General features: G+C 43.6%; 2 protein-coding genes across 12 annotated transcripts in view; one reads left to right on the plus strand and one right to left on the minus strand.

Annotated features, from left to right (window-relative positions):
- GDI2 (GDP dissociation inhibitor 2) overlaps window positions 1–9810 on the plus strand; it is a 30281-nt gene extending 20471 nt beyond the window's left edge. The window contains exons 6-12 of the mRNA XM_023524963.1: window positions 988–1186; window positions 1451–1582; window positions 5329–5428; window positions 6730–6901; window positions 8425–8569; window positions 8733–8787; window positions 8877–9810. Of these exons, the coding sequence (XP_023380731.1) occupies window positions 988–1186; window positions 1451–1582; window positions 5329–5428; window positions 6730–6901; window positions 8425–8569; window positions 8733–8787; window positions 8877–9023 (950 nt within the window). The 3' untranslated portion in view covers window positions 9024–9810. The remainder of the gene's footprint in view (window positions 1–987; window positions 1187–1450; window positions 1583–5328; window positions 5429–6729; window positions 6902–8424; window positions 8570–8732; window positions 8788–8876) is intronic.
- A 1397-nt stretch (window positions 9811–11207) lies between these two features.
- FAM208B (family with sequence similarity 208 member B) overlaps window positions 11208–17812 on the minus strand; it is a 66708-nt gene continuing 60103 nt past the window's right edge. For 8 of the 11 annotated variants that reach the window (XM_023524972.1, XM_023524967.1, XM_023524968.1 and 5 more), the window contains 6 exons: window positions 17108–17233; window positions 16206–16359; window positions 15129–15234; window positions 12979–13160; window positions 12251–12365; window positions 11208–11922 (listed from right to left, as the gene is read on the minus strand). In XM_023524972.1, coding sequence (XP_023380740.1) covers window positions 11919–11922; window positions 12251–12365; window positions 12979–13160; window positions 15129–15234; window positions 16206–16359; window positions 17108–17233 — 687 coding nt within the window. In that variant the 3' untranslated portion in view covers window positions 11208–11918. Of the gene's footprint in view, window positions 11923–12246; window positions 12366–12978; window positions 13161–15128; window positions 15235–16205; window positions 16360–17107; window positions 17234–17812 lie in introns of those variants that run through there. The other 3 variants (XM_023524969.1, XM_011383334.2, XM_011383337.2) reach the window with 1 other exon arrangement.

The raw sequence follows: 17812 nt of genomic DNA on the forward strand, positions 1-17812 counted from the left end.
ATGTTCAGAGAAGTTTTCATAAATAGCTTTAAAATGTGCCCAGCAAAATCTTCTGTCTTAAGTTCAGTCTTTAGCTTGTTTGTTTATTCTCACTCTTAGGCTGAGAGACCTATTTGTCTGGAGCACCCAGGCATCAGGTCACCTTGGATGTCACAGAGCTAAGTGAATCTCAGGGCTCGTGGCAGTCTGCAGTAGACCGCCTGCAGCTGCAGCCCGCTGCTGATCTGGGGTTAGGTCCTGTGGGTCCACCGTGAGAATTCTACATCATGTGCCATATCCTAGTGGTCTTCTTATGATACTAATTCTGCTTTTTAAAAATTCCGTGGTCAAATCTTATACCTGGTTAGGTAATTGGGAAGCTTTGACCTGTTGTCTTACTGAAACTGGCCTACTAGTAGGAATAGTGACTGGTAGGAAGAGCCGAGGGTGTAGAAGGTGGTGATTTACAGCTGTCTCCTCATCTGCTTTTTAGCGTGAAAAGTGGTGAGCTGGTTATCTAGGCCTGCAATAAAGTAACTAGCGGCGTAACCAGCATCTAAATTTCTTTGAGGTCAGTTTGCTCTTGGAGGCCGAGCTTCTACCCCGTTAAATGCCAGAATGCATCTTAAAATACAGAAAAAGAAAAGGAAGAGCGTTCAGAATTTCAGGCAGTTGGCTAAGTACAGATCAGAGTTTTTCAAAGAACATTCAGACGGATGCCTTTTTGAATAATAGTTTTCAAAGTCCTATTTACCTCGTACCTAATAAGAGATGTAATTAGACATGTTACATTTAATTAAATATACTGGTTCTAATTACTTGTAATTGCACTGTAAAATTGAAGACCTAACTGAGCTGTTGTAATTGTCAGTTCATTTAGTCTTGTCAGACCCCCGCGTTTTAAATGCACGTTGCGTTGGAAGAGCCCAGACGATAACGTGGCATCTCTCAGCCTTCTTCTCAGACTTTCTTTTCCTCAGTGTCCTATTTTAAAAAATTCTTTTTCAGGCTTAATGGGGCTGTTTGAGAAACGTCGCTTCAGAAAATTCCTAGTGTACGTTGCCAACTTCGATGAGAAAGATTCTAGAACTTTTGAGGGCATCGACCCTAAGAAGACTCCAATGCGCGAGGTGTATAAGAAATTTGACTTGGGCCAAGATGTTATAGATTTTACCGGTCATGCCCTGGCACTTTACAGAACTGATGAGTAAGTTCTTTGGTTTTTAGATTTCTGTATGTTTTGGGAACGCTAATTGAATTTCCCAGTTCTTCACTGTGGAATATGCAAGAAAATGAGTATCTAGCCATGTTAAACAGTGAAAGAACAGGTTCTAGCTGCAAATGAATGTTAGAGCCTTTCATGTAAAATACGAAGGTATATAACTGAACACCTTCAATTCAGGAAAAGATCTTAAATTGAACACAAGTGAAATCCGAAGCCCTTTTCTAATATTCACTTCCTCTCCTCCAGCTATTTAGATGAACCGTGTTGTGAAACCATTAATAGGATTAAACTTTACAGTGAGTCTTTGGCGAGATATGGCAAGAGCCCGTACCTGTATCCGCTCTACGGCCTCGGGGAGCTGCCACAGGGCTTTGCGAGGTAAGAGCACACGTTTATCCTGTTTGCTGAGAGCCCGCGGGCCGTGAACCTCACCGTCCCCGGAGCATGAGACGTGGCTGTGAGCGGCGAGGTGCTTTTTGTTTTTATTGAAGTAAAACCACAGATCTACAGTGCAAAGGTTGAGTTTGATAAATGTGTAAGCCTGTGTGCCCAGTGATTACTTTTGCCTGTTTTTGAAATTTATATAGAGGGAATAATGCAATACGTACTCATTTTTGTCTGGCCTTTGCTTAGCATTTTTGAGATTCATCTGTGTTGATGCATGTGCTGGAGTTCGGTTTTTAAATGTTGAGTAGTAGTCCATTATGCGGATCCTGTCCCTGTACCACATTGTTCTGCTGCTGGTCACCTGGGCTTTGAGTTTCATGGTATTAGCGCTCCTATGAGCTTTTGTGTAGAAGGCTGCATGGACATAGCTGCCATTTCTTTTGAGTAGATATCCAGGAGCGGAGTTGCTGGCTGTAGGGAAAGTACGCTTAACCTCGTAAGAAGCTGCTAGGCGGCTTTCCAGAGTGGTCGTGCTGCCGCAGTGAGCTTCCGTTGCTCTGCCCCGTTGTCGTCATCGTGTGTCAGCATTGTGTGTCCTGGTCTTTTTAATTTGAACCACCCAAGTGGATGTGAAGTGCTGTCTCATTGTTTTAATTTGCGTTTCTTGAGGACTAATACTTAGCACCTTTTCAAGAGCTTGTTTGTATAATTTTGTGATGTGATGGTTCATTTCTTCTGCACGGTTTTTAAAGATTGGGCTTTTTGTGATTTGTAGGAGATCTCGAAGTTTCCTGGTGGCAAGTCTTTTGCCAGATATCTGCATTATAAATGTTTTCTCCCAGGCCGTGGCAAATGCATCAAGTGTTTTTTTGGTATGTTTAGTGCTTTTGGTCTCCTAGCTAAGAAAGCTTTGCCTACCTCAAAAAGGGATTATCTTTTTGATAATCTCCCTTGTCTTTACTAGAAGCTTTATAGTTTTCACTTTGTGTTTAAATCTGTGATTCGTCTTGAAATACATTGGTGTGTGGGGTGAAATGAGGCTCCAAGTTCATATTTTTCATACCACTATTTAGTTCTAACACTTTATTGAAAAGTCGTCCTTTTGCAGTTGTCTGGGTGCCTTTGTGTGAAATCAGTCAACCATACGTATGTGTCTGTTTTGTCCCAGTGATCCATTTATTTTTCTTAACGCCATCACCACACTGTCCTGAATATTATTAGAATTTTAGGGCGAGTCTTGAGGTCAGGTAACGTAAGTCCTCAGCTCTCTCCTTTTCCAGAGTCGTGTCTGTTCTAGGCTGTTTCCACATTTCCGAACGGGTCATCCGTCTCTAGAGTGCTTGCTGGCGCTTTGACTGGGGGCGCTCCCGCAGTCACTGCGTGTCCGGCCCACACGTGTGCTTGCGTCGGCAGTGTGCGGTAGGTAAGCTTCCGCTGCAGAGATCTAGCACTTTTCTTGGTCACATTTATTTGTAAGTATTGTTTATTTCGATGCTCTCGTTAATGAAAATTTGTTAGTTGTTGGCTAACATACAGGAACACAGTTAACTGACCGTATGTGCTGTGACCGGGCGCTTATTCTGCAGATTCTTAGTTTCGTGGATTTCGTAGAGTTGTCCCGTTATGGCAGTCTCGTCTGTGAAGAGAGGCTAGCTTCTTTTCGAGCCTTTGTGTTTCCCCGCCTTGCCCGTGTGCGGGGCCGGGGCTTCTGGGAGGAGGAAGCGACGCGTGAGAACGGGCCTCCTCGTTTTGTTTTCAGTCTTAAGGTGAACGTTTTCAATCTGTTATTGAATATTTTCTGTGCACTTTCCATAGATGGTTTTGTCAGATAAAAAAAAAATTTTTTTTTTCAGGCGAGGTAACCCTTGGTTGACCTCACAGATTGCAAGGACCTTGTCAGCTTACAGTCCCTTATTTTTTATTTTTTACGCCTACAGCACCCAGTCTTCTCAGGTGGTCTCCCATCCAAGTACTAACCAGGCCCGACCCTGCTTAGCTTAAATTCCTTTTTATTCATAGTTTGCTGAGAGGTTTTGTTTTGAAGAAGTGTTGGCAAAGGGTTAATAATGCAGATTCTTTTATGCTGTTATTAAGGTGAATTACATTAGATCAGGTTTTGGATATTAAACTAACTCTGCATCTGATAAACATCACTTACACGTGATGTATTTTTAAGTTTTTAGATTTGCGTGTGTGTGTGTACGTCTGTGTGTTAGCTGTCACTAGTTGTGTGTGTGTGTGTGTGTGTGCTTTTTCCCCCGTGGCTGCTTTGAAGGTTTTCTTTGAGTTTTGGTCTCATAGGATTCGCCTAGGTGTGGTTTCGCTTTGGATTTGTTGAACTGCTTGGATGTGTCATTTAATTTTTACACCGAGTGGGGATTTTTTAATGGCTGTCCTCTTTAGGCATCTCCTCACGTCCTCTTCTCTCCAGTTACTTGTATGTTAGGCGCTTGGTGTGATTCCGTCGCTCACTGAGGCTCTGCTCATTTTTCTTTTCATCTTTTTTTCTCTCCCTGCTTCTTATTGGATAGTGTCTGTTCATTTGTCAAGGTCACTGACTCATTTATTTCCAGTAGGCTGTGATCCCATTCCGAGAGTTTTATTTTTTTTATATTGTATTTTGTAGATCTAGAATTTGTTTTTAAATATAGTTTAAATTTTCCTTGAGATTCTGTATCTCATTTTGACTCTCGAATATAACATTCTTGAACAAGGATGTTTGTCCTTGACCGTATTTATAGTAGCTGCCTTTAACCCCTCCGCATTTTTTAACAGCAGTAACATGAGTGCGTTTGTACTGATCGCTCATCCTCTGCGGGTCACATTTTGTTTCTTTACGTGTAATTTTTAATTGTAGACTGGTCACGTTGATTGGTACACTGTAGGGATACTAGATCCTTTGAAGAGTATTGGTTTTTGTGTGAGTAGGCAGGTAAATTATTGGCCATTCACTTTCAGGTTTTGGAGGGTTGGTTTTACCTTTTTTCATGGTGGGGAGGCAGTCTTTCGTCTTTGGCTGAATTCTTCGTTCTAGAACAGTAAGAATTTCGGTGGAAAGCTCAGAGTGTGTACGAGGCTCCACTAATGTGGCAGTTTCAGACTCGTTTGTCCTCATGACCCACAACTGTATTTCCGCTCGAGTCTGCTGCCATTCAGCTGTCGCTTTGCCTGGCTTTCTTGGCGTCTCCCTCATGTACCACTTCTAGAGTTAGGTACGGGATTGAAGCAGTTTCATAGATTTGGCTCCTCCTCGTGTAAGATCCCCACCCCCACCCCGCCCCGATCTTCATCCCTTTCACAGCCCAGTTCTGTCCTCTGGCACCATAAGTCAGAGAGCCCGTGGGCTCTGCTTCTGTGGTGGGGCGCTGTGCTGAGGCCCAAGGGGTTCGTCCACATGAACCACGGAACGACCTCGCCCAGGTGCCGCCTGCGCCTCGGCACTCTCCTGAGCTCCTGGCAGGTTTTTTTTTTCTCTTTTTTGGTTGGTGTCCAGTTTATTTATATGCAGGAGGATTAGACCCATATAAACTGTTCCCCCCATTGCTTTATTGGTCACTTTATGAGACATCATAGTTTTGATTTTCTGTAATTGAGGCTTTTAATGACTTGTAAACTAACACCTTTTAGAAGGAAACTGAGCAAAAAACATATTGCCTAAAACCCATTAAGATTTAAGAAAAAATACTAGTAGTTGATACAATTATAAATTATCAATTGTAATTTAAAAATTTTTCTAGGCTAAGTGCCATATATGGAGGTACCTACATGCTGAATAAACCAATTGGAGAAATCATTGTGGAGAATGGAAAAGTGGTTGGTGTTAAATCTGAAGGAGAGGTAAATCACTTTTACATTTTAAAAAATACTGTTCTTGTGAAGAAAATTTCATTATCTCATAAGTACTCACCTGGCGTGGAGTCGATGCTAGTTCAGACTGATGGTCTCTGGGAAGACCAGTACCAGAGGCTGTGCTGTAGTTAAGAAGGCAGACCAATACTCTTTTGTATTGTCCCATATGGGTAACTTCTAAATAAGTATTGTATATACAGCGTGGGTTGGTGCCTGTCTCTCAGATTTTCATTTAATTTTAGCTTTATTTGTTTCATATATATAATTTTTTGCTTGAAATTGGGCTTTTTCAGTGCTGACCCATTTCGTAATAATAAATTGTTAAATATTACTGTTAATTATTAACATTTATTTTTTAACTTGGAGTTTAGCTGTGGAGCTGGCTAGGTGGAGTTTTGAGCAGTGTTTCAAATTTGAATATAAATCATCGTTACGCTTGTTAAAGTGTACATCCTGCATTTTCTTGCGAGCTCTCAAGTGATGCCAGCGCTGCTGGTCTATAAACCAAATCACTCTTTCATGGAATAGCAACCCTTACAAATACTTAGCACTGCTCAGAAACTCAGTTTAAAATAACTGTGGTGTTCCTGATGGTGTCCATCCCGCGGGTGAAGACCGTGGCACTGGCTGGCCGTCCACACCTTTGTCGTTGGAAATCTCCTGTGACTACCTTATGCTTTCCGCATAGTAGGTGTCTAGAGAATGCGAGTAAATGTTTTAACCTGGTATCTCAGTCTTTTACTGCAGTTGCCATTCTTTGCTTCACATAGCTGCTTCCTCTAAGTTCAAGGCTTTGATACAAAGGGGAAGAAGACTATATAATTTATCTTGCAACTTAAGTTTTACTTAGGAAACACAGCGCTAAGAGGAGAATGATTTTGGCAGGTTCGTAACGCCAGTACCATTTACAGAACGTTTACTCTTGACTGGTTGCGTTCACATATGAAGACAGGCCATAAATACTGTTTCATTTAACCCTCACAACCCTCCGAGATTGGGTAGAGCCAGGATTTGAACCCCCGTCTACCCGGTTCTAAGCTTATGCTTCTGATTACTGTGCAACAGTTTTCCTAATATTTGCATAGGATTTAGAATTACTGGCTCTTTTCCAGGAGAATTTGTAGGGGTTGTTGGCAAGGCTAGTTTTAATAGTTATCTATAGCTCAGTAATTATCTGCGGTTACTTTATGAAGATAACAGATTATATTCAAGAGTCAGTGGCATCATTATACTATCTAAAATCCTCACGGACTATGAATACCGTAAAGCTTGTCACCATCTTGTTCCAGATTGCCCGCTGTAAGCAGCTCATCTGTGACCCCAGCTACGTGAAAGACCGGGTAGAAAAGGTGGGCCAGGTGATCCGAGTCATCTGCATCCTGAGCCACCCCATCAAGAACACCAGTGATGCCAGCTCCTGCCAGATCATCATCCCACAGAATCAGGTCAATCGCAAGTCGGGTGAGTTTCTAAGATCAGCTATTTGTAGAATTCTGTTGGACATAATTTGCTTTGTTTTACCCCAAATTCGTCATTTTATCTGCTGTTATAGTGAAGAAGCTTTAGATTACACGTGGAAAACAAAACGTGATGGATCCCTTTTAGCTCAGACCCTAAATGACCAACCACACTGAAGGAACAGCTTAGATTAGGAGAGTCCTGCCTCGGGCTCCGTGCGCTGTCTGGGCCCCTGGCTCCTCCTCCTCAGGCTGAGCAGCAGGAGCAGCAGGAGTGGACCCGGCCCTAGCCGTTGTGTGCCGGCCTGTGGGCCTGTGCTTACTAGCGACCTGACTCCACTATTTCGAGCTGATGACGATGCTGCTGTTACGTCATTATTTGTCAACTTAATACTTATATTTGATTTTAGCGGTGTGCTAGAACACAGCTCAAATTCTCTGATAAGACCAGGCTTTAACTCTAAAATCGTAATTCCTCATCTTTGCTTTAACCAGTTGTTTTCAGCCACTGGCTTTTCTTGTCTTCTCTTCAGTCGGAAGCCCCAAATCTTTTATCGAAAATTCAGTTTGAGGAGGATTAAAGCTTTAAAGTGGACAGTTAGGAGCTATCTATATTTAATTTTTTTTCCATATAGGAAACAATCTATCTAGAAGATTGTTACTAGAACACAGAGACTTAGGTGGAAGTAATCTTTCAGGGCTTCCCAAGCAGAGCCTTGGGTCTGCAAAGGTCTGAGAGGAGAAGGGAACCCAGTGATTATTGTCTGCACTGGAAATGTTGTAGTCGCTTAGGGCACACACACCAACAGGACCTATGGAATTAGAGTTCCTTATGGCAACTCAGTAGCTTACGCTGATTCGTAATTATATTAAATGAATGAGAAATCAGTGCAGAATGTCCCCCCCACTTTATGATGGTTCGATTTAGGATTTTTTGACCTTAACATGATACAAAAGTGGTAACCGCCATTCTGGTTTTCACTTTTAGCACAGTACTGAGTAAGTGGAGACATTCACCGTTTTATTACAAAACAGGCTTTGTGTTAAATGATTTTGCCATTTGGTGTATTAAATACATCTCCACCTAAGATATTGTCCCCCTACCTTTGATGGCTTGACAGGATGTACCCGTCCTAAGCCGAGGAGCATCTGTGCCCAATAAACCGTTTCTTAGCCACTCAGAACCTTTCTAACCACAGGACTTAGTGAAGCAGACGCTCCCGGGACGGTTACTGTGGTTTGCCAGGTTCTCAGTTAACCTGTGAAAAAGCTGGGAGAGAAAGTCTCGTTTCCAAGTCCAGTGGGTCATTGTCACATAAATGCTTCATCTCTGGTAGGCTAAAAGTCGCTAAATATTTGCACGTTCCGTGTGTGACCCTGCTTGCCTCCACATGCCTAGCACTTAGCTTAGAAGGTACTGTCTATTTCGAGCCATTTTAATTCACTTTGATGAAATACGGGTGAGCCCGAGCGCACGCAGGCCCGGGGTTCGCAGACCTCAGCAGTGAGATGGTGACTCGTTTCCAGACATCTACGTCTGCATGATCTCCTCTGCACACAACGTGGCAGCGCAGGGCAAGTACATCGCCATCGTCAGCACCACCGTGGAGACCAAGGAGCCCGAGAAGGAGATCAGACCCGCTCTGGAGCTCTTGGAACCAATTGAGCAGAAGTAAGTGACGCGTTCGTGTGTACCAGCGGAAACTCCAAGAGCCTTCGGCTGGGCCGTATGGCGGGGCAGACCCTGCGAGGCCCGGACCGCGCCCCGCATCTCATCTCTACCAGTCCCGTCCTGTGGGGTCAGCGCACTTGCTCACTTAATTCTTTTTCTCCAGATTCGTTAGCATCAGTGACCTGCTCGTACCAAAGGATTTGGGAACAGAGAGCCAGGTGAGCGTGGTGACCTGAAAAGGGTGTCCCCAGGCTCCCCAGGGAGACTCCCCTGAGTGGGCTCATGTCTTTCTCACTTTTACTTCCAGATCTTTATTTCCCGTGCCTATGATGCCACAACTCACTTTGAGACGACCTGTGATGACATTAAGGACATCTATAAGAGAATGACAGGATCAGAGTTTGACTTTGAGGAAATGAAGCGCAAGAAAAATGACATCTATGGGGAAGACTAACAGCGATACATGTTATCTAATTAGGACAAACTTAAAATTTGGCAAATGATTCGTAATGTATGAAATCCATATCGTGAGGCCTGCTTTTGTAACCACAGCGGAGGGCTGCAGAGCACTGCACCAGTCAGTATTCCTCCCCTTTCCGACATCATGTATTAACTCGTTTTCCTGGAGTGGCTATTCAGAATTGGCAGGTGACCACACTCTGTACAGTTTAAGCGATGCTGGCTTTTTTTTCTAGTGATGGATAAATTAAAAAAAAAAAAAAAAGAAAAGTTGCGATCCTAATACAGGGATCTCGATACAGTATTGTATCTTTTAATCAGCGTAAGCTTTGCAGTTACTTGCTTCTGCTCGGGCCCTGGGTCAGTACCCGGTGCTGACAGATTTGAAACCAAATGTCCCATAACGGGACAGAACCCTGTGGTTTTCTGTACAGCTTACATTTTATGTCCTGTCAGGTATTAAGACAGTGCCATTTAGCGCAGCCACAAGTCTGGTTTACGTGGCCTGAAAATTCTAACCTAACTCCAGACTTTGAGTCATTTTGGAGGAAGCCTGTGTGCAGTGTTTTAACCGAATAACTGATGAGAGCAAAGGGGGACGAAACCTATCATAAAGCAGGTCAATATGTAGAAGCTTCTTTTGTTTCCCAAGTGTGGCTTCTCCAATGGACCAAGCCGTAACGCAGTATCGATTTGACAGAGCCCCTCCTTCAATGATGCCTGTCTCAGAATGGCTCCACATGATTTCTGTACTGCAAAATAAAGCCAAACTCTGGAAACCAGTTCCCTCTCGATTGGTCTGTTTGTGTCCTGAGGTTTAAGAGCCCCGAGCATTGTGCCGACCATGACGCAGCTGTCTGTTTCCTTCAGTAGAGCTGAAGCTGATGCTAGCAGAGATGCCAGAGGGAGGAATGAGCTCAGTCACACCGTGAAGGTACGAACTTGGAAGGATAGAGTCCCCATCTGGCTTCACTGTGAGTAGACCCCTAGTTACACTCAACACACCAGAACCATGAGACTTGGTCTTAGTAGTGTTTGAGAACAAGTATTTTCCACACAACTGCAAGTTATTGCCTTTGATAATTTTGCTTATAGCATTTATAAATGGTCAGGTGGAATAGGTGTTTTAATGTTTTCATGGAACTCATTTACACTGTAGTTAGAAATCGTCTTTAGTACCTCCTTTCACCCTGATAGTTCTAAGCCTCCCTGGATAGGAACCATTTACCTAAGGTGTGACAACTGTATTCTCTTACGGTGAATATCGATTCTTACAGAAGGTAGATCTGTTAAAAGAACTAGGGTAATGAAATGTCTCCAGAGACTGTAACGCCTCCCGGGGCACAAATCACCCCAGTTGAGAATCACGCCTTTGCATGATAAGGTTATCTAAAGGTCCAGCAAGCATTGCCCTCACAATACTTTACATTGTAAACTATTCGTGCAGGCAGATGCACAAGCTGGATTAGTAGTAGGTGGAAAGAAAATATAGTAGGATTTGCATGTTCTTCACTCAGCTACTGCTTACTGCCGGGCTGATGGGGTACAAAGACAGAAGAGATCACAGTCTAGCCTAGACCCACTGTCTATGGCTTGGTTACATGTAAAACCAGTCATAGAAAAGGTAGTAGGGGAACTGAAAGGTGGCCCTGTGGGCTGGGTGGTGGCAGGCGTTTCAGCTAGGGGAGACGAACATTTGAGGTACAGCCTGAAAGATGAGTGTCAGTTGGACAGCACTTGGCAGGTAGCAATAGGTTAAATGTCTGCTCTTCCTCAGTAATGTCAAATCGGCTCAGTACCAAATATGGTTTATAGTCTTATTACATTCTTATCCCTAGGGTACATTATAAAAATAGGTTTCGAAGCAAAAGCTCGTGTCAATAAAACTCTTTGAGTCCTGCTGAGAAAATAACACGTAAAGTAGAAGAATGGCTTTTGGAAGAAGTTTCTATGTACAGGTCTGACAGCCCCATAGAAAGCACCAGGTGAAAGTCCCATGAATGTCCTCTTTCTGTAGCTTGCTGCTCAGTGCTCCTGACTTGGGGAGGTCTCTGAGCACTGGGCAGGTCTCTAGGGACCAGAGTGACAGATCAAGGCCAAAGCGACATGAGTGGTAGGGTCCCCCCCCCACTGAGACATCTCTATAACTCCACTTTTTTCTATCCAGTCATTGCAGAAACAGTTTTCAGTTTTTATTTAAAAAAAAAAAAAAAAGGAAACAAATTAGTTTAAAAAAACCTTTGTTCCAAATAGATACTATGTATCTTACAAACGTTTTTTGCTTGGTTTTACACTTTAAAGATTGTAGAAATTATTTCTAATATAAATATTTCTGCCTCAGAAGAGTTGATTTTGTAGTGCACTATATACAAAACTGAATAAGTGAAAAATGACAGTTTATAAATTCGTACCACTTAGAAAAAAAGTTTAACTTTATGTAGTGTTGCTTGAATAATAGCAAATAAAACAGTTAAGATTATAGTTTTTATAAAGGTGGTGAAACCTTTAAGAACAGACTCTAACATGCATTACATCTAGGCCTTTTTGACATTAACATGCATAAACAAAGCTGTTGGTTAAAACACTCTGCTACAATTGAGTAAACACGTTTATAAAATTATTTTTAACATTGAGTTCAATAGCTTTCAAGGCATTGTTTAAAATGAAAATAATTTAAAACAAAATATTTAACACTGCAACCCAAAGCTAATGGACAACTAAGGTTGTCACTCTGAATGAAGTCAGACATTTTAGCAGAATATCAAAAACGAAAGCAGGAAAACTTTCTCCCAAGTTGTAAAAGCCTCATGTGTACCTCGAAGTTTTCAAAGAAAAGGGAACGTTCGATTTGTAGTTGACATCACTGACGTCTAGGCAAGCTGCAGCTGAATCACCTGGAGAGCGACAAAAATTGATAGTTCTCGGTTACTTCGTTTTAAAGATGGAATTACTATTTTATAAACTGGGTGCAACCTGCTGTAGAAAACTACACACTGTGAGGTCACATTCTCTTGTCTTGGTGATCAGGATTGAGCTACAGTGAGAATGCATGTCATTAACAGGAAATGGGTGATTGATTCAGAGTAGGCTGCCTATTTCCTGATACTTCAGAACATCCCTCCACCCCTAAACATTTTCAGTGTACAACACGATCTGTAAGGTAAAGAACAGTTTTTGGGCAACCACTTCCTCACAGATGGCAGTTAGTAAAAGTGTTCTTACCAATAGCTACTCCTAAATGGAGCTGCAACTTTTTGTATATTTTCAATAAAGCTGTTTACATCTGTAACAAGAATGCCACTATTTTCAAAGACTTCTGTGGAGGCAGTAGGCTTTTCTGTAAAAAGAAAAATAACTTTTGGTGAAAAATTCATTAATGTACTTTTTAAAACTATAGGGGACACAATGTTATATTAGCTTCAAGAGTACAAACTAGTTATTCAACATTAAAGTACATTTTTGTAAAGTAGCAGGAATCTCTCCCCCTTTGTTTAAAAAAAAATCTTGTTGACCCCGTAATACTGTAGTAAATACTGCAGAGGTAGAAGGAGCCTGGTTCAAGTGCAGGAAAAGGTTTGAAGTTTTGGGAGCAGCCACCTCGGCGGGGGGGAAGTGGGAGACGCTGAAAACCAGTGAGAAATGACAACTGTAGTCATTCCTTAAATAACTGTTAAAAGCTTGCTTCAGAGTCACATTAAAAAACTAAAGTATAAAATTAAGGACTTGTAGGAGATGATAAAACTTAATAATAGAAATAGAAAGAAACTGTATTTGAGGATGATGAACTAGACAGAACCTGTGGTCCCCTTTCCCCAGCTAGCAGCCGGTTCCTGGCCACGTCCACATGGCTCAGGGTGCCCAGTGGCTCCACCTGCAAGGACATGTCTAGAGTTGGCCTATTTTTGCATGTGATTGATGAGACTGAGGCAGAACTAAGGCTGTGACTTTACCTGTCAGGAGGACAGCAAACCTGGCTTGGATGTGCTGGGTCTGCAGGTTTAGCAGACATTTCAGATGTTCTGCTTTGGTTGACGATCGAGAGTCACACGGATGATAATGAAGCAATTCAATGATGTTCGCGCTCTGATACAATTTCAGTATTAAGTTCTTCTTATGTGCAGTTGAATCCATTCTGGAAAATCCATAGGAATGTTAAATTTAGGTTCAGTGTATCTTTTCTTGCCTTCAGTATACTCACACTCCTGAGATCCTTGTTCCCTTTGTTCTTTTCCACGACACACTTGCCTTCCTGTCACGTTCCCGCAGAGCATCACAAGCGAACTTTTGCAAACACGGATTTTAACAAAGGCACAGTCCTCACTGCAAGCAGGAGGGCCACCTACCTGTTCACCCGCCTGGACTTCTGACACTGACTGGGCAAGCCTTTTTGGGAATTCAGGGACCTCTCACTGCATTCGCTACTACACAGCAGTGGTTCCAGATCTTTTGTCTTCAAAACCTCTTTTCTATACTTCATTAAAATCATCTAACATAATTTTTCCTTAATTTCTCACCGTCCTTGTTACTACCCATCTTTTTTTCTTCCTCTTTCAGAGGAAAACGTTTGACTTTTAGGCAACTCTGCCTCTGCTCTTCAGTCCATCTGTCCTGCACTCACGTTCCTCCCCGCTGGAGGTCACACAGGTCCCCGCCACTCCAGTGACAGGCAGTACCCACATGTGAATTCCCTTCCAGGCTTTATTTTTTGTATATACTGGTTTATGATTGGCATCACTGTACAGCTTTAAGATACCAACTCTTCTATGTTACATTTTCTGTGACTAAATAGAAACTACATGCTTCTATTTCCTGTGTCAAGTTCTGTGGCATTATTTTACATATCTGTCTCTATCTGCTTAGTCCATATATCTGTTTCTTATATTTGCCTAGAGATGAAGTTGAGGCTGGTTTTGTAGTTACCGATAACCACCCATCGCTAAAACCTTTGTAGAAATAGTGGTTTTTAAAACCTAAGGTTGGTTTTAGTTTTAGGTAAATTCCCCAAAGGTCAGAAGATGCGATGAGCTCCCGTCAGGCCAGACCAGCATGGCGTGAAGAGCACACTGCAGTGCCAGCCGTGGTGGAAGGACTTCTGTCTACCCGAAGTTTTACAAATGCCAGATTCATTTCTCCTTGCTCATTATAGGTGTGCTGTGGCATCTCGTTGGTGCTTTAATTTGCTTGCCATTATTCTTGAACTGCTACCTAGCTAGGTCGTGGTTACAGCCTTAGACCCTGTCACCCCCTGGCTGCCCTGTCCCAGCGTCCCTCCCCTCCCTGAGTAGTCTTCCCTGAACCCGTAAGCCGTCTTTCAAGACCTTGTGCACTTGCACTACACACACTTCAGTCTGCTCCTTGGGAGACGGCAGCGTGGGGAAAGGTCTGTCATCTGAAAGACGCACACTGTGGGGGACAGGCCCAGCTTCCAGACTGACTGACTCCGCATCCCACCCGAGTCAGGCCTGTTGTCCTCTGTGTGCCAGTCCTACACGTTAAGTGGGGCGAGCCACGGACCTCCCCTGCACGGTTAGAACAAGATGAGCGACACTAAATAAACCACCTCAAGTGCCCAAGGCAGGCATTTAGCAAACCTCTGCTGTGGAAAAGCCCGCCTGCCCAGCTCTCTACAGCCAAGGAATCAATCAGGGCTGTTCTTCTAAAAATACTGTTAATTTTATTCTGTACATTTAAAGTGGTTTGCCTACTGATACTCTAAGGGTAAAATTCATTTAAGGCTATATTCTCATCTCAGTGTTTCCTTCTGTTTCTGATGCCTTAAAGAGCATTAATGTAGCAAGGGGCCGGTTCGTTTTATTTTTTAAAAGTTCACAGCAGTGGGGCCTGAACTTAACCCTGGGACATTTTAGGGACTTCTCTGCTTCTGCTGGTCTAGACGCAGCTACTCAAAGCCTGGGTGGGCCTCAAACTCTCGCTGATGTTTACAGCACACTGAAAGCTCTGCTATGGAACCAAAACCAAAACCAGCAGATCTAAACTGTGTGTGTGACGCGAATGGCTTCCATCCCACATGCCCCAGCGCTGATAGTCCAGGGCGCAGCCACCATTTCTGGGTGAGGCCCATGGCGTCCCCACCGCTTACCTGACGTCTTCTTTTAGCTTCTTATTTTCCCTGTAGTGAAGCAGCCACTTCCACCTGCCATTTCCATTTAGTTTCTCCAGGACCTTTACAATTTCCTTCAGTTGAACTACAGAATGAAAAGTGTATTTTAAGGCTTGTGGCTTGTCTAGTCAAAGCCCAGAAATTATTCCTCGTAAAGAACAAGAGCCCAGGTGAATGCACACCACCGCTGTCTTGTGTGTAGCTGGCAGAATCCCCCTGCACTCATGTGGCCCCAATCAGCCCTAACGACCTGCAGCACAGACCCAGAGCCCCACGATGACCAGCACTGATGCTCTCAACATGGTACAGATGTTACACGGCCAAAGTCTAGGTTTCTTAATACATATCTACAAATACTTCGCAGTTTTGGTGTCTGTGCAGAATCCGTGCTGCTTAGCTTCTAGCCCAGAAGTGGCATCCAGGGAGTTTAAGGTGGTCAGGGCCACAGGGTGGGCTTGACCATACATGAAAGCATCTGTCCTGGGCTCTGACACGCAAGGGAACTGCACAGGGCCCTCTGCACCGCCCGTCCCAGTGTAATGGAAACGGCCCCCACACACAGGTCCCCAGCCTCCGGCTGACTGCGAACAACACTGCTGTGAACTGCTCAGGTCAAGTTAAGTGGGTGCCAGAGTTCACACTCACGCTGTTCGAGCGTCAACTCCAGGGCTGTTCAAGCAGATAAACGTTGAGCAGCCGTTTCTGTAGATTTCCCCATTATTGACAGGATGGCATGTGCGACGGCAACAAATGGGGATGAGCTGATTCTAAACAAAAAACTAAGAGTGGATTTGGCAAGTGAAGGGGTCAAATACAAGTCTCAAATTTGTATGACCAAGACTTCAGCCACATTCCCAAGGGAAGCATGGGACCGGGGTGGTGGCGAAGACCCCTGTAAAATGAGGCTGAGAGCTCGGGAGGTGCCTGGCCCAGCTTTCAAGAGATGGGGACCAATAATGAGTCGATAATTTCTCTCTGGAAATAATATTTGGGTCACTAGTTGAGACACTGATCGGACTAGATTCCAAAGAAAAGAAAGGAAATTAAAAGACCAACCTAACGTTAAAGTTTCTAATACTCCGTCATCTGACACCACAAAGCCGCCTGTCCGAAACAGCTCTTGGTAGGTGTGACTGAGAACATCTTCAGGGCTGTCTACTCCAGCGAAGGTGACACTGGGAAAATGCTTCAGCTTCAGCAAAGAAGGAATCTGTTAACAATAAAAGGATCCCCCACTGAAGACAGGCTCACTGGGTCGTTTTTGTCAGTTGTATCTGAGAGTTTCAAGATTCAGGAACAGCCAAAAATACCTTTAACCTTGATGACTGATGGGTAATTCTGCCACATGTAAGGAATATAACTCAGTTTACCAGTGCCGCAAACTCATTAGAATTAGTTAATTACAAAATGGTCTCTACAACTCCAGCGGTTGGAGACAGTGAGAAGGAAGAGTATGCGTCAGGTTTGGGGGACCTGTAATCAGACAGGTAACAAACTCACCCCATCGTGCTGTCCCAGCTTCTGCTGGTGCCGGAGCTAGAGGTCTGGGTTAGGTGCTGCCTCCTGCCGCAGGGGTGTGCACCCAGCCTGCGTCCGCGAGGCAGGCAGATCTTGGGAGAAGCAACTACTTATATACGACTGATAGGTAAATAGTCACGACTCCTTTTAAAGATTACTGTTAGATGAAAATTTACCCATATCTCTTTTTTATAGTCTCCCTTAGTTCATATGAAAATTTTCTTAACTTTCTGAAACATATTTTGCCCCATCAATACCTTGGCTGTGACCATTACAGTATCCTATCGCACATCTCAACCCCGTTACCTTCCCAGTTAGGGTCAGTGGTATTGGGTTTTAACTTCTTCCCTAGATAAAAAAGGCAGTGACGAGTCTGATAACTGAATGGCATTAAATGCCTGTCATACATGTCTTTGTAAGAAAGATATTTTCAAACCTACTTGATGTAGATGTGATGCGATATCTTCATTTCTGATGATGACCATGAGCGTGTCATGCTCTCTGTGAAAAGCCTGACAGAAATGCTGAGGTTCCATTTCTGTGTGGCCTCCTTTCCTCAGGAGCGTCTGAAAGATTTACAAGGAGCAGTCACTGAGAAGGGTGCTGACACAGTGACCTTCGTGGTTCACTGAGGACATCGGGAGGCACACCGTTTACAACAGGCCAGCACGAGCTGCAGTTTGACTCCCGGGCTCTCACCCGTGGAACAAACGACTCCTCGATGTTAGGCACAGTTGGGTGTACAAGTTTATTTCAAAGGCAACAAATCACTTTATAAGAAATCTTTTACATCCATAAAGTATCAAAGGCTGATTCTTTTTAAACATCAAACTAATATGAGTCTCACCCTCTTCAAGGGAATTACCTTGGGGATGCAGAGATATACTCTAAAAATGCCACCTCCAGTCAAGACATTTCTAGGACTCTTGAAAATATACCCAAACAGTTAAGCATTACTTCGAGTATCATTAAGGGGACAGGTTCGGGGAGCGCCCCCAGACGAGCGGGGGCGAGCGGGGGTGTGCAGGGCTGTAGGATCTGCTCTGCTGTAGCTACTCTGTTTCAGGGGAGAGGACGGAGGGGCAGGGGAAGCTCACACAGTTAAAGGCACTCCTTAACCCGGTCCTCCCTCTGTCCGAAGGATT

Source organism: Pteropus vampyrus, unplaced genomic scaffold, assembly GCF_000151845.1.
Source record: "Pteropus vampyrus isolate Shadow unplaced genomic scaffold, Pvam_2.0 Scaffold513, whole genome shotgun sequence".
Classification (NCBI taxonomy): domain Eukaryota; kingdom Metazoa; phylum Chordata; class Mammalia; order Chiroptera; family Pteropodidae; genus Pteropus; species Pteropus vampyrus.